At 41.6% G+C, this 16,744-nt stretch overlaps 2 protein-coding genes across 9 annotated transcripts in view; one reads left to right on the top strand and one right to left on the bottom strand.

Moving 5' to 3' along the window:
- The window catches only part of LOC102563066 (cohesin subunit SA-2), a 99,185-nt gene extending 94,650 nt beyond the window's left edge, over nucleotides 1-4,535 (top strand). For 3 of the 4 annotated variants that reach the window (XM_019485137.2, XM_019485138.2, XM_019485135.2), the window contains 3 exons: nucleotides 455-533; nucleotides 1,952-1,987; nucleotides 3,013-4,535. In XM_019485137.2, the coding sequence (XP_019340682.1) occupies nucleotides 455-533; nucleotides 1,952-1,987; nucleotides 3,013-3,018 (121 nt within the window). In that variant the 3' untranslated portion in view covers nucleotides 3,019-4,535. The remainder of the gene's footprint in view (nucleotides 1-454; nucleotides 534-1,951; nucleotides 1,988-3,012) is intronic. The other variant, XM_019485136.2, reaches the window with a different exon arrangement.
- Nucleotides 4,536-7,227: 2,692 nt separating this feature from the next.
- Nucleotides 7,228-16,744, bottom strand: part of PPP2R3B (protein phosphatase 2 regulatory subunit B''beta) — a 97,558-nt gene continuing 88,041 nt past the window's right edge. For all 5 annotated transcript variants that reach the window (XM_059720942.1, XM_019485139.2, XM_014600357.2 and 2 more), the window contains one exon: nucleotides 7,228-8,505. In XM_059720942.1, coding sequence (XP_059576925.1) covers nucleotides 8,361-8,505 — 145 coding nt within the window. In that variant the 3' untranslated portion in view covers nucleotides 7,228-8,360. The remainder of the gene's footprint in view (nucleotides 8,506-16,744) is intronic.

The following is a 16,744-nucleotide window of genomic DNA, read 5'->3' as shown; positions in this document are numbered from 1 at the left end:
CACACCAAAGGAAACAAATGGGGGGAAAAAAAGAAATAGTTTCTCTGGCTTTCATTTCTAGAAATGTTAAAGGGACACGTGTAACAGTAACTTGGACTCCAGACAGATAAGTGCTACTCTGGGCAGCGGGCCCTGTTTTAACTAGACTTCTTTCTTATTGAAATGTAAGAAAAATAAAATTGGCAGGTAAAATAAACGAGAGGGCTAATAGCTTCTCTGGGAAATGGAGTGCGTCTTGCTATCTAGAAATGCATTCATCAAAATTCCTCTTTATCAGAACACTTGAAGCGCTTCCTCACTTGGAAGATACTGTGCTGCTTTATGCAAGAATCTTAAGAGCAACTCATAGCATGTAGGCATTGTCTCTATTTCCACTTCTTAGCTTTCTATAGCAAACATATTGAGCATAATTTGAGAGGGGACAGCAATTAAACCACTTGGTTTTTCATTTCAGCCAAGATATGATCAAGACAGAAAACTTCTCAGAAGATGTAGGTGAAGATGTTGATGTGGATGTGGTTGGCACAGACCAGGTAATTAGAATGTACTTTTGGCTTTTCCAAGTGGGGACAGCTGTAGCCAGGAGTTTGTGTATGGAGAAAAATACCTTATAAGCAGCCATTGGCTGTATTTGTGCCTTCATTCATTTATATTCCTCTCTGTAGCTGTTATGAGAGCTGGGGGGATGGGAAACACTGCTTAGTTTCCTCCAATCTTGGCTGAGCAGGGGGTTTCCTTGTATGCATGTGCAAGGCGCATACTGTAGTAGCTACTTAGGCAAGAGGTATGGGTTTTAGCTGGTTTATAGTGCTGTTGCATTGCTGAGATTCTGTGGCTTCATGGCTTTTGGGGGAAAGGGCTGCTGCAAGAACAAAGCCTGCATTGTAACCTAAACAGTTCAGGAGTTGAATTCTGTGTCCACCAATATCTAGCTGGTCTAATAAAAGATATCACCCCTACCATGAATTTTGATTCCTTTTGCCTCTAGATGAATATGGCTACAACCTGGATACCTGTCCATTGGTGGCATTTGCTTTCCACAGACAAGGGCCCTCTGTAGAATGGCTTGGTGCTGTCCTCTTTGCGGTCTGTCCAGTTGGGGTGAAAACAAGTGGCATTTAGGACTTGGGAGTTAAGGACCAGAATGTCATGGGAATAGTCTGGCAGTCAGCAGAAACCCAGGGAGCATTAGCAGCAGCATGTGTTTGTATTCATTTGCTCTTCTAACTTCTTTCTGTAGTACATGCATGACTTTTTGGCTCAGACCCTGTTGTTGAGAACTGCAGTCATCCACCTACATCCCAGGTCTTGACTCTAGCACAGGGGCGGGCAATTATTTTGGGCAGAGGGCTGCTTACTGAGTTTTGGCAAGCCATTGAGGGCCACATGACCAGGGGCCATATTAATAAATATTAATTTTCTAAATTTTTAGGGGCCCTGCAGGCCGGATAGAATGGCCTGATGGGCCACATCCGGCCCTGGGCCGCATTTTGCCCACCCCTGCTCTAGCACAAGAATGTGGTAGGAGTCTCCTGGTGTATGAAGCCTGTTATCACTTTCAGGGCAGCATATGGCAAGCCAAACCTCCTACAAGTTGTTGTACCCAGGAGTCTTTTGGGCATTGATGATTTGACTTCCTTGTTGTCCAAAGACAAAGGTTTCACTGGCTGCAGCTGCTGCCTGCACAGAAGGATGGGGCAGGCTACCTTCTTTATCCTTTTGCAGGGCTTATCATGGGCAGGAGATGCAGAAATGTGCATTTCATAGAGGTTCTTCTCATAATATGTCCCCATTCATAATATTTCAGCCCTACACTTGAACTGTGGCAATTTTTGAGGGCAGTGCAGGCAGAACTATTTTTGTAATGGGTTTTTTTGCCTTCACTGATTTTATCTAGTACCCCTTCCCCATCCCCCAGTCTGTCCATTAAGGGACTTTTTGATTTTTCCAGGTATCTGTGGAATTTCCTTCCCTGAAAGTTTCTAAGGTAAGGGTGGAGGAGCCTCTGTCTGGAATGTCTTAACAGTAGTGCAGCCTGCATCTGTGCAGGGGTTGGACAAGGGGACCCCTGAGGTCCTTTCCAACACTAAGCTTTCAACCCAATGATTTGAACTTGAAGTGGCTGCTGGCCAACTGCACGGGCAGACTGTGGGGCTGGCAGCCACTTTCGCGGAGGGAGTGGCAGACCCACTCCTCAACGCCTCTGGCTGAGGGGCCCAGGTATTCCTGCCTCTTGCTGTTGATTGGCTACGAGGGATGTCCTTCACGCGGTCCTGCCTCTCACCACTGATGGATGGAGAAGAGCAGGGCCACAGACCTCATAGCCAGTCAGTGGTGAGGGGCAGCAGCCATCTTGCTAGGCACCCCCCTCTTCCCGCCCCCCCAGCAGGCTGCACGGCCAGGCTACAGCGGCCCCAAGGATCGCTGGCTCCTCAGAGTAAGCCAGCATTTTATTTTCAGTTATTTTTTTCCCCCAAGGAGCCTGTGCTTTTTTGCAAAAATTGTGAAATGGGCCCCTACCTATGATTTTACTTTGAATTTCAATCAGTCACTCGAGTGTGTTTTTCAGTCTGTCTGCTAAGATGAACGATAGGGGCAGGCTATTGGTATCTCGTTTTATAGATGGCCTGTGGGTGTGGCACAAAAATGAAGCTTTTTTATTTCCCATTTTCTTCCTGTTAGTTGGCAGTTCATATACAAGATGCTGACTCCTGCTTGACTAGTAGCCATCATAGCTGCTCTTACTGAGAACCTAAAGTACAAAGTAGTAAGTCTGTGAAGGAAGCCGAAGACAAGTAATGCATCCTTGTACACAGCCTGTTGTTCAGTGGCAGAGCAGATGGGCTTCCAGATGCCACTTCTGCCCTGCCTTCCTGTGCATTGAAATGCAGCACTCCCCAGAGCGGTGAAGAGGCCAGGGGGTTGAGTTCAAACATCTCTTCTGACTACAGGGTTTCTTTTGTACAAGTTTTTGACCAGCGTGGCTGACTAATACCTTCCTTGTTTTTGTAGGGTTGAGGGGGAGCAGGTTGAAGAAACCGAAGCTTAAGAATACATTGCCATTTTTTCTGCCAGTTGGACATCTGCTAAACTGAAGGACTTAAGAGGCACTGACCTTTAAGGCAACTGGAGGAATATCTTGACATACTTAAAGGCTAAACAGCAAATAGTACCCTGGCCAAATTGTCAACTTCAGATTTGTCCGGCTGGAAGAAATTACCACTTTGGTAGATGTCCACACTTCTGACTATTCTGTATACCATGGCTGTTAAAAACCTTGTAGTCAAATATTACTGATTTTCTTGTTCTGCCTCATTGTCTTGTAAAGAATGCCAGGCTAAGAATTGGAGTCAGGTTAGTTTAAATACTGTGATTAAATGAAAAGCCTGTGGGATAATACAGTGACAATATAACTTCCTAAACTTTTAGGAATTTTGGATTAATATTTTCTTGGACACACAGCTCTGAGGCCACAAATTCTATTCCAAAATATTTGTCTTGAAGAGGCAGAATGCTCACTTACTATGTAATGTATAACGAAGATACAGTGTAGTTTAGTGGATAGAGCACTGGGCAGGGTCTCAAAGCTGGGTTCTCTTCCCTGCTCTGTATCTGGAGCAACTTCACTTTCCTGTGCTAGTTTAGGTTAAGGGACCTTTTTTATTTTTTTTTTTGCAACTGTGTATGACACAGGCCAGGCTCCTGGGAATCTCATTCAGGTTTCCAGTCCCAAAAACAAGGTAAATGGACCAGGGACAGGAGCAGGGATGACTGATGCCAGGGGAGAATGTTTATGTGCAATAAGAATCTGCTGTTTCTCCAATGTGTAATTTGAAAACACACAGCTGTGCACTGCGGAGTACAATGTAGATGTAGACTGTTTAAAAATGATGTTTTTAAGATGATCTTTTACATATTTTAAATGTATGTTGATGCCATTTTTTCATCTATTCATTTAAGAGGCAAGTACCTTCCAAAAGGCAGTAAGCTGGGGAGGCCTAACTACAGGTCAGTTGCATCATATGCGCATTTACCTTATGCGAATTCAACTATATGCGGGGTGGGAGGGTGGGTGGGGCTTGAGTTTGCACGTGGCGCTGCCGCTTACCTGGAGGCCCATTATGGTGGTGATGGCCACTGCCTCCAAAACCTCCTGCTGTCACCATGGAGCTGTGGCTGGCTGCCGAGTGGCAGTGTGGTGGTGGCCGGGCGGCAATGCAGCCATCCCCACCACCACCACCCTGTGCTGTGTTGCGCCGCTGCCCGCACAGCTCTAAGCACGGCTCCGCGTTGGCGGCGGGAGGTTTTGAAGGCAGAGGCAGTCACCGCTGGCATGGTAATTTTGATTATACGCAATTTTTGCCTTATGCGCTGACTTGAACCTAACTCCCGCGTAAGATGCGACTCCACTGTAATTACTTCCCCAGTGATGCGTTGCACTGTATCCACCTCGCTTATCAGCTTTGTTAATTTCAGACTTATGCTTTTCTCTTGTTTTGGATTGTTGCTGTACATAATAAAGTGTCAAAACTAAACTCCCCCCCCCCCCCCCAAGTCACTCTTAACTCTTTAAAATTGAGCAGGGAAGTGAACTAGCTGGCAAGCCTCAGCATCAAAACTTAAGTTTCTGAAATATATTGCTTTGCCTCTATTTTAACTGACCCAGCTGACTGTATTTAGGGCCTAGTCTCTGCCGTTGGGACAACTGGCTGTAACTCTAACTTGAATCTGCCTGTGAATATAATTTGCACTAACATGCATTCTTCAATCCTGTCTTCCCTCGGGGAGAGGCAGAGGCTCTAGAACAGGAAATAGACTTCAACCACATTAATCTTTCTTCTCAGCTGGTGATGAACATGCCAAATGCTCTAAGAGATGCTCTCTGTCCCAATTGGCTCCACCTTTTCTCCATCCATTTGATGGCTACCTTATCTGCTTCATCTTAGGTTGGGTAAGAATCTGAAGACACCCATCCAGCAGAGCTAAGGGATGACTCATTCTCTCATCACAACTGCCAGTGACAATGATGGGGAATGCATGTGAACAAACTCCCAAGTGTGGGGTGCCTATACACCACAAAAGCCTTATAAAGCTTATTTTTTGCCAGGAACCATTCTGGTCTGGAGGAAACCTTTACCTAAGCACTCATGCTGTATTCAGGATGTCCCCTGCATGCCTTCCTGCCAGTCCCTGATTCTACAAGTGCCCCCCAAAACTAGACAGGACACAAAATAATTAACTCCTGGGTAGCCAAGGCAATTCTGGTCCCAACACATTCTGCTGGTGTCTTGGAACCCAGTTTTTTGGAAGGAACCCTAGGGTTCACCCTAATCTTGGAACTTCTGATCCAAGACCAAGCAAAAGAACCTCATTTAGAGCTATACTGTATTTCTTTCTGGGAACTATTCAGTATACAGGTTGAGAGGAGGGAGGAATGCCATTTCAATTAGCCATCCTCATTCACAGCAGAAAAATACACTTAGTAGTGTCCTGCTGTGTTAAGTGGTACAACTCAGATGGGCTCTTTGAACTAATGACTTGCACCACAAAAAACAGCTTTCATAGTGGCAGTAACCTCAGCAAGGAGTGGGTAAGCTGTAAGCCTGCCTCCTTCTCCTCCCCACCCCAGGATCTGACACTGAGGCCCATGCAACCACCACCTGGTCCTGCACACTAGGACTGGACACCCAGTATAGTGTGTAGGGTACAGGGCTCCCCACAGGCCTGGAAATTTGGCAGTAGGGGAACAATGTCCCCAGTGAAGCAGGGGTTGAGCACCTCTGCATTACACCATCACAGAAGCCTCTTGAGGAGAAGAAACATTTGACAAGGCTTTCAGTTTGTTTGCCACGGGGACTCTAACCATCCCCAACCACACATGCATGCATGCCCACTCAGTCCCTCCTTAGTAGGAGGGACACTGATTTGAAGTCACTCATATCAAGGCTGTGCATACAGACGAGTCACTTGTAAGATGTTTACTAGCTATTGAGTTCAAAAGAAATTGCATTGCAACTTCTTCCCCCTCTTCAGAACTGCATGAAACTTAGCATTTTGGATGAGGTGGAACTGAGGAGCAAGCAGCACGTACCATCCTTTGTCCCCTTGTTGCAGAACACAAGGAAGAGGTGCTGTATATCCTACAGGTATTATTAAATCTACATAATCTCCAAATCCAAGTGTTCCAGCACAAGCAAACCCACACTGAGGGATCTCAGTGGGCTGTTGTCTGAGATTTACCCTTCTGTTTCTTTTAGTCTGGCAGGAATTGAACACAAGTGTGAGAAAGCAAGAAGGATTCTATCAATGCTGCCCATTACATGAAAGAGAAAGCAGTTTGTAAGAAGCATTAACAGAGAGCAGGTTTGGCTTACAGACCCCAACTTAATTCCTGCACAAGGCAGTCTGGATAGCTTTCCTACAAAAGCAAGTTTTACAGGAACTTCACACCATCAGTGTTACTTTTCTGACTAGGAATTCTGCATTTAAAATGTAGAAGTCAGCTCTGGGTGAGAAGTGGGTATTAGTAGCAACAATATTTGTAAACAGACACTCAAGTTGACATCTTTATCAAGGGAATCCAGGCAAGGAAGGTCCAGTCTTCATGTATCAGAGTTGTATTTGAGCATGCTCTGGAAGGTCAATTTACTCACAGCTAGGTAACTCATCCTTCTCCCTGGTATTTCAGGGAGTGATGACAAAGCTCAAAGCTAAGCACTCCAGAAGTTCTCTTGAGAAGTTTGGCTTAAGATAGTGGTTACAAGACAGTCAATCAAGATTACAGAAGTTAAATTTATCTGACCTTCCTGTAGACAATTTGCAAAAATCAGTAAGTTAGGTTCTATTTATAGATTCTATTTGTGATTCGAATGAGAATTATTTTCTCCTATTACACTTTGATACTGGAAATTAACACTGCAGCTCATGCTGAGAAGTGTATACTTTCAATATGTAACATTCATGAAATGACGAACTACTCAGCGTCTTACAGAAGACCCTAAGTTGAGTGGAACAGCACCCTTTCTGCAGCTTAGAAGTGTGCAAATCTTTGGGAAGTAAAACAAGCCAGTGGATATTTATTAGTTTCAAATGTGCCAAATTTATCCAAACTGTACATTCAAACGACAAAATGCGTATTTCTATAACCCATACTGTTTAAAGGGGTTTTAAATATTAAGACATTTTGTTGTATGAAATGCATGCCAGGAATACAGTAATACCAACTGATTACATGTACGAAAATCTTTATTTGAAAATACAAACATGATTTTTAAAACAGATCTACACTGCTTACTGTACAAGTTAATATTTTTGTTATTCAAAAAGCCTTAAGGTTGTAGTGCCCTGAATACATAAATGCAAAAGTGAAAATTTAGATATGGGAAGTTTTCAGCAATATTTAGTATTAAACAGGTTTTCATGTACAATGTACAAAACATTTTTGTTTGCAATCTCTTGCCCCATATAGGCAAGTGAGGCAACAATTTCAAGCTGCTGTGACACTGAATTTCTATGGAATGTGTCAATAAGCTAACAACCGAAGAGGAGGAAACAGACAAAAGCACTGAATGCCCACAAGTTAGTGCACATCACAACTCAAGTAACATTTATACAAAGGGTTTAAAAATTGGTTCCTTCTGTCTGGAAGAAGAGACAGATTTGGGATCAAGCATGAATACTTGAATAGAATTCAGCATTAAAGAATGTTTTTTTGTTTTGGACATCAATGAAAGGACAGGCAAAGTTTAAGTCAAGAAGAATGAAAGGGGTGGACATGAAGAGGAGCAGCTCATATCAGGCATTAGTAGTTCATCAATTGCACAAATATATTCAGCTTGTTACTTCCAAGTACACTATTACTTGACAGGCTGAATCACTGGACTCAAAGCCATGCCCCTCTTTGCCAAGTTCTAGATTTTTGTCATGGGAGAAAGAGCCCTGGAAGTCATCTAAACAGTCTCCTAATTTCCCATCCCAGAACAGATGCTTCCATTCACAGGTATAAGATGGAGGTGGTCAGTGCACTACATAAAAACTCTAGAGAATTATATAATCTTTTTAAAAAAAATCGTGGAGTACTTTAAAGAACTCAAACATCTTTACTCTTCCATTAAGAAATTATGCAACAACTATAAATAAATATTTTAATCTATTTTACAAGCTATAGACTATTGAATAAATACAAAAACTTTCATCATTCCATACAAATGCACGTCATTTTCTTTAAAAGGCAGAATAATGATTAAATAATATTTTGTAACACAAAGAACTAAGGAAACAAAAAACATTGATAATCTGTATAGGTGTTTGGCAGACCTGCTGCAGACCGTCCTTTTTTCTTCTGCAAATGTTGACTGCAGTCACTCAAAGTCCTCTTCATAGTCATACTCATCCAAGTCTACATCAGCAAGATGGGAAGGCATCTCAAAGAAAGGCTTTTTATCCACCTGAAATTTTAGGACGTTGGCCTTCTGATGGTCTACAGGACTTGGTTCTGCATCATACCTAGGAAACAGACAGGGAATAAAAATGGAAATTAAAGCAGGGTCCAGATACCCAAGGAAATATCTAGGGATTAGTTCACTAAAAGATACATACGTCTTAGAAGCCATAGTTTTGAGATAAAGCTTTAGTTAAGAGTAAGGGAAACATGGGGCTGAAGGCAGCAAAACTTAAGGAGTTATACCAATTTTACTTTTTTTCTAGGACTAGTTTACTCTCTAGTCAAATGCTGCCATAAATTTGCCTGTTCTTTATGAAGAGGGGGGGTTACACAGATGTCCTGTGAATTGAATGCATCTTTTTCAGTTGTTCTCAACATTTTTGGACTTGAAGTACCCCTCCATGAGTTTCATGAATGGAGTGGCACCCACTTACAAAAATTGAGTTAACATAGTACGGTACTTCCTTGCAAAGGGGCTGGGCAGTGGAGGTGGGGGACCGTTCAGGCAGAGATAAGCCTGAGCATTGGCACCCTGGTTGAGAATCACTGGTTTATTCCACAGTGAACAGATGGTAGTACTTGTAATTTAACCAATTAATGTCTTAAGTATAATGCGTCAGGGGCCTTGCACCTTAATTGAATGCATGTGTGGCCAAGTCACTCGCTTTAAGGGCATAATAAAAATATGACAATATTTCATGCATTAGGAACTTAACCCTGCAAGGGATACAGGGCCTACTGAATGTAAAGCATCAGTAGAAGTCCACAGGTATTGGAACTTGGCTCCTGACAGCATTGTGTACTCTGTGATCAGGATTATCCACTGAGCCCACCTGGATGGTATCAAGCTCCTGTTTCATTCCCTCAGCCTGAACTCTGATTAGCTCAGCTCTCAAAATTATGAATATTTATGATTCTGCACCCATTGTGCTTGGAAAAAAAACAACCAAGAAGGGACCAACCCTACTTCTGAGTGGTTCTGGATACTTCAGTTAAATGACCTTTCTTGGTCCCTTTGCATATGTACAGAGATGGAAACAACTTCAAGTGCTTTCTTTCTCTAAACTAAAATACTGCAGCACAAAAAGGCTAGGAGGTTACAATAGCAGAAATCATGGACTGTTTGGGGGTGGGAGAACGGGGGAAAGGAGGAGTGGAAAAGAAGATGAAGGGTGTGGGAGGTTGTGTCACAGATGGGAGTCTTGGTATGTTGCTAATTTCTTGTGTGAAGGAGGGAGGGAGAGGGAGCAGAGTGAGAACAGAAAGAATCAACACTGGGTTCATGACAGCGTAGGAAAAGGAACAAACAACCTTCTGTGGAACATAGACTAGTCTTGATTTCAACACATGGAAGCTGGAGGGAAAAAACACTGCTATGGGTGCAGGTCACAAAAAAGACCCTATTTAGTAATATTTTCAAGGAATTCTTGTGCCACTGGGAAAGAAACATGCCAAATGTAAACAGTACAGAGATGCAAGGCCTGGTAGCCTGAATGACAACATTATGAAAAATACTCTGAAGGCAATGAAATTGAAGATGGCGATATAGACATGTCCGAGGCATCTGGATCAATTAGTAAGTTCACTATTTTTGAACCATTCATACAGATTACCTACCATATACTGCAATGTTAGTAAATGACAACAATGTTAGTTATTTTGGATGGATTACTTCAAAATGTTTACGTTTAAAATCTAATACATGTGCTAGTTTGTAGGAATTGTCAGTTACGCATTTTAGTATTACCCCTGTGCTTCTGAAATGAGTTGTATTGCTCAGTGTAAGCAAATATACAAGCAAGCCCAAAGTAAAGAAAGAGTTAATAGGAATTTATCCATTTTAAAATAAGAATATCAATATAAAACAGCTTGAAAAACAAAGAAAAGCGTTTAAGTACAAGATAACCGTTATGATTTGTTGAATATTTGCCCAATAGAACTGGATTTGAAAAAGTTATGCAAGTTAAAACACTGGTTAAAAACACAAAAACATGCTGCAGAAGGAATCTTTCATTTACAATTTTAAGCACTGCAGAGTATTATCATCATCGTCAATCCCTCACAGTTGATGAGAGTCTTCCATGACTGTCCTTTCCATGGGCCTGAAGATGGCCGAGGAGAACTATGCAGGATCAACAGACTCTGTTGCAGCTCGGGCACACTGTTCTGTGAGGTATGGAGGTGGCTCTGGGTTCTTGATCCAGTCCGTGACATACTGTTTCTACCACTTGTCCGTCTCCTGTTGTCATAGTAAGGTTTCCAAGTACGGAGATCTATGCAGTAGACTCTTCCTTCATTTGGGGGAGGTCCTGGGCAATAGCCTTCCACCAGTTGATGTAGAATTTTTTCAAGTTGGCCTTAAGGATATCCTCAAAGCACTTTCTCTGCTCTCTTCGAGTGTACACTTTGAATGAGCTAGGAGAATAAAACTTCCTTTGGCAGTGTGGAGTCAAGACATCTGGACGATGTGGCTGGCCAAGCAGAGCTGATGCCACACAATCATTGCCCCAATGCTTGTGGTGTTTGCTTGCAAGAGGATGCTAATGCTGGTGCATCTATCTATCTACTGACTTTGAAGCATCTTTTGCGGGCAGCATTGATGGTACTTCTCCAGTGCCTTGGTGTCCCCTGTACATTTGTCCATGTCCCAGCTCCATACAGTAAGATGGGGATCATGATTGCTTGATAAACTGTGAACTTGGTTTCAGAGCTGATGTCATGATCTTCAAACACCCATTTCTGCAGGTGTCCAAAGGCTGCACTTGCACATTTGAGACAATGGTGATGTCAGCCTGCTGTGAGAGATGGCTTCCAAGGTACAGGAAATACTCAACTTTCTCCAGAGCCTCACTGTGAATCTGAAGTATTGGAGCTGGGCACTGGTCATTAAGAGCTTGTTGATGCAGGACCTTAAAGTTTCTGACAGTTAAGCATCAGTCCCATTTTTTTGTATGCTTTGACAAAAGACTGACAAATTGCCTCAAGGTGTGCTTCCGAGTGAGCACACACTATAGCATCAGCAGCACATTGGAGGAGCCTAATCATTGAGGTTGGGGTGGTCTTGGTTTTGGTGTGGAGCTGCACTGAGTACTACTCAGTGAGAGTGGTTTGTTTTTTTTTTAAACCATTTTGTTTCCAGGTCCAGGTTTGATGCAAGAAATTATGAACATTCATCATCCGCAATGTCTGCAACTTCAGAATAATTTACTGGTACCACCAACAATACTTCAACAAAACACTGCTTAGTGAATTACCTGCATCCAAAAAGAGAGAGACTTTCTTCATTACCAAGTAAAGCTATGGATGAGTTCATAATTAGGACCAGCAAAGTCCACCAGGACAACATAGATGAAAAGACTGCAGAAATGAACTAGCAACAAGTTCTTCCTTTCATCTTGTCCAGAACAAACATTTCACTGAGTGGTTCAATCATTGCAACCAGGTTACACTCCATCCAGCAGAACAGGTATTGCTGGAGTGCTTCTGGATACAGCGTATGAGAAGTAAACTGAACAGTGTGCTCCATTCATCCAGACTCAGATAAACACGTTTCCCTTCAATGTTTCTTGTAATGTACCCAACAACCCAGTAGTATGTGCTCAGGTGACAACAGAAGACAGGACTGTTAATCTCACAGACACAATTGATACATCAGGAAATGTCTATACTGCAAACCATTTAAAAGAACTAGCAGCAAAAGCTACAACAAGACCCGAGCAAAAACTCAAGTGTCATGTGTGTAACGCTGTCACCAGCAATGCTGCAAATGTAGCAAATATGAGAAGAACTGTAGAAGATAATGAAGAAAACCTGAAACTTATAACATGCGACCGCAGTGTTCATTTGATGCGTCTTAGATTTAAGACGACTGAAGTACTCCAGGAACAAAGGAAAATGTTGAAATTGAAAAGAATATTTACCTAACAAAATTTGTTTCTGCTTCACTGACCAGAGCTGGGAGAATCCAAGCTAATTCTCTCCAAAGATGTACGATGGAATTCAGTGGTTGGCTGCTTTGAGCTGTTTATTAAGAACTGGCCGATTCTGATGACCATCTGTGAAGAAAATCTTGACAAAACTGATGCATGTATAATGACTAGAGTAGTTAACATGGGATTAAAGAGAAATGTAGATGATATACTGAATACACTAAAACCTATTTCCATAGCCTTGGACAAACTACAGAAAGATTGCTGCTGTATTGCTCTGGATGCTGTTGAAATTTGGAAAGAATTTCAAAAAAATGTTGAAGCGAGAAATACCCAACAGCATAGTTAAATTGCAGGCAGTAAAGCAGCAGAAGGATCAAGCACTTACAAACATTGGCAAGAAAATAAGGTGGAGTAACACAAAAAGTATAAGGGTGGATGCCTAACAGAGGAAAAGGTTGCTAGAACATGGACATTTACTGATGACCAGAAACGCTGGTTCTCAGAGGAAAAAAAATTCCCAGTTTTCAGATTAAAAATACAAACCTAAAATCCACATTTTTCCATGATTAAAATGAAACACCACTATATAGTGGTGTTTCATCTTAAAACAGAAAAATGTGGATTTTGGGTTGCTTTTTTTTTTTTTTTAAAAATCTGAAAAAAAACCGGGGATTTTTTTCCCCAGGGAAAACCAGGATCCCTGCTAATCACGCATCAATCTATGCCTCCCATAATCCATTTCAGGGCTAGAGATGAGCCATTCAGGCAGTACATGTTTGCTGAGGATGTTTTAAAGACAATCACACCAGTGAACTGTGCAGGGGGGCACAACTCCATGCCACTGCACCTCACCTTGGCAGTGTGGCTGGTGTAGGGCTGGCTTCCAGTTGCAGCAGCATGGAGTTGTGCTCCTCTGCTGCTGCCAGGTGGCATGCCTCATAGCAGCAGCCACAGCAGCATGGCACTCCATTCTGAGCAGAGTCCTGCCTGCTGGGCTGTGGAGGAGGTAGCTCCTGCCTGACGTTGGTCCAGCCAGGCTGCAGCCCCACGTCCCACTGTGGGTGCAGAAATCCAGGGGAGAGAAATGTACCTTCTCATGTCCCCACTGATGTGTTGCCTATGCCCACACACCCACCCCCTTCCCCACATCCTGTGGGGCAGGAGGCATGGGCAGAGCACCAGCTTATCAGGGCTGCTGGCATCACAGAGCAGCGGGGGTGGGGGACAGCTGTAGCTGGACCCGTGTCCTGGTGAGCGAAGGGGGCAGGGGGAGCTCCGATTTCCCCATGATAAAAAAAACAAACCAAAAAACCCAAAATAGAGGTACTTAGAATTCATTTCATTATAATGTTTAAAGCAATTTAGAAGCCTACCAGTGCCTCAAATTGTGAATATCAATAAAACGTGTTCAACCAATACTTATACACACATACTACACACACACACACGAAGATATAAGTATCTGGCTCAACAAAACTCTGGCTGGAACGATCTATCTGGGGATTGTCCTGGTTTGAACAGGGGGTGGGACTAGATGACATCCTGAGGTCCCTTCCAACCCTAGTTTTCTATGAGGCGTGTGCGCGCGTCATTTCATTTTAATTGTGGAAAACACATTTTGGGTTTAAATGAAACAGATTTGTGGTTTGTTTGTTTTTTAAATCAGAGAATTTTGGAATTTAAGGGAGAAAACCAGGATCCCTACTTATGAGTTCTAAAAGCTTGGAAGAAAGGAGGTAGAAGTTTTCAAAACAGCCTAGAAAAAGAGAGCATCTCATTTTAAAGAGACTTAGACAAGTCGGAACTTAAACTCAAATAACTTTTGCCTAGACATTTTAGAAAAATTTTCCCCAGGGTGACCTGAAAAAAAAAAAAAGGTTTAATTCACTAACCAAACACCATACTTCTAATACTATAACAGCTGATACTTTACTTTATCAAACACTAGTAGAGTTGTAAATACACACCATTTAAAAAAAAAAAATCTATACCTAAAATATTAAAGTTTAGTTAAACAAAATTTAAGATGGCAACTTAATGCAGCTAGAACAAATATGAGCAAGAAGTTAATCATTTAATGAATAAGAAAAATATATTTCACCCTTTTAGGGGGCACAAATTGTAGAATTTCTAACAACCCAAATGTACTAAGCTACATATTTGTAAAACTGCATCTATCTAGTTTGTGTACATAGGAATCATGTGCACCAAGTCTACTGTAAAACCTTTATTTGGTTGTTAATCAACATATATGATTCTATATATTTAATTGTTATAACAACCAATGAAAATTAACCTCTCCTTAAAGAACAAAAAATATATACAATGGGAAAGCTGATAAAAATCAACAATTTAAACTGGGCTTTGGCTTGCTTATTTAAAATCAGCAATTTGAAATCAACTGTATTTATATCAATCCACTCCAAGACATGGGGATTCTAAGTGCTGTTACCAAAAAAAGAGAAGCAAAATCACAAGAAAGAAATATAATTGGGTTAAATTTAAAAAAGGAAGCTACTCAAGTTTTGGGGCAAAAAATATCCCAGTCCATCAAGATACAAAACAAATTCTATTTGGTATTATTTGAACACGAACATAAGATTTCCCAAAAAGCTCACCATTGGTCTGAATAAGCATGAGGAATTTCATCCTAAAAGGTTAATTATTCAGAGTTGCAACCATCTGAAAACAAGTATTTCTAACAAAATGTGCCTCTTCATAATTATGAGACTGGTAACTGACATTGTAATATACTTTTTTACACCATTAATTCCTTCTTTTGGAGTCTGAAATACATTGTTTTAAAAGGCAAACATCCAGAATGCACTATTTGTGTAGCATTTTGCAGTAAGCAAAGAGATAACAGCAACCATTTCCAGTCTTCAGGAGCGACAGCATGAAGATATCAGTCACTCTCTTGGTGGGCTTCCATCTGTCCTACATCATGAAGCTAAGCATATTCTGTGCCTGAGGACACTTGTGCTTTCAAAGAGTAAATAAAATACTAATTCTGCAGCAGCAGCATTACATTCTGTTCCTTCTGGTTTAAGGTATCCATGTACTCACAGGAAATACAAACTTTTCCAGTTGTACACATGCAGGCATTTACACAGCACCTTGCCTATTCCTCATAGCCTTTTTACCACAAAACTCATGCCATTTTAAAAAAAATAAATATCAGCATCCTCAATGCCTCACCTTCCTCTTTTCAGAATGTATTCTAATAGACTGAAATCCTGAATCATAAATAAAGTTATTCAAAATCTATAGTGGAATTGCTTATTCCTAGAAACACTTACACTGATTCTATGATGTCAGGAGCTAGATTTTACTTATATTGTCAGGAACATCAGTGTTGATATTGCCAAATAATTAAACTTGGAAACCTTTTACATTGAACTTAGAACTTGATTTTCAGGCACTTGTACCATATCAACAAAGGCAGCTGTTACTAAAGATCCTGGCATGAGATCTTGTCTACCAGGAATCTTAGGCACCTAAGAAGTTTCCTTATATAATGCAGTAACTCAAGAGGACTGTGTCAACTTAGTTCTATGTTGTGCAAACTTTTCTACTGTGACTGCAACTGATTATTAGCCAAAGGGTTGCTATGTTTTGAATAAGCAAGCTAGAATCGCCTTGCATTTCTTTCACCAATGAAACATACTTTACTTACAAGTTCTTATACAACAGGGAACAACAGTCCACCTAGCCCAGTATCTGCCAGCAGCAAGTAGAAGATGCTTTAGAGCAGCAGTGCTCCTTGTTCTGGCCCCCATCTGGCTGGGGCTGCAGCTGGGCACCAGAGGCCCTGTGCTGCCCCCCATACAGGGACTGGGCCCTCATTACCCTGCACACTTGATCTGGCATGCAGGGCCACAGCTCACAGGGCTCCCCACAGATCCATGGGGAGCCTCATGGGTCAAATAGGTGAGGACTCCCATGGGTTGAGGATCAGATATGGCCCCAAGAGCAAAAGATTGTACACCCCTACATTAGGAGGGAGTGTGCATAATGAATGGGGCATGTCTAGCATAATCCATTTCCTTCCATACCCTGGTAGTAAGGTTTAAACATTTTTGATGGTTATCTGGAAAGAAGAACTGGAAATATTAAGAGTTGAGACATTTCTATCAATTTGTTTTAAATAAGGGTTTTTTTTTTAATTAAATAAAACCCGCATTAAACTGAACCAAATTTCAGTTTATAAAAATGCCTCTTTAAAACCAACTACAACTTTTCTTCTCCTGCTCTTTAGATTCTAATAAGTCTACTTCTAGTCTTCTAGAAACTTGCTTACTAAGCTTAATTTATAACTGTTCACATAGTAGTGTCCTAGTTTTGATGCATTTGAAATACCCTAATTAAA

This window comes from Alligator mississippiensis, chromosome 1 (genome assembly GCF_030867095.1).
Source record: "Alligator mississippiensis isolate rAllMis1 chromosome 1, rAllMis1, whole genome shotgun sequence".
Taxonomy (NCBI): Eukaryota; Metazoa; Chordata; order Crocodylia; family Alligatoridae; genus Alligator; species Alligator mississippiensis.
This window is presented reverse-complemented; position numbering and strand designations above follow the sequence as displayed.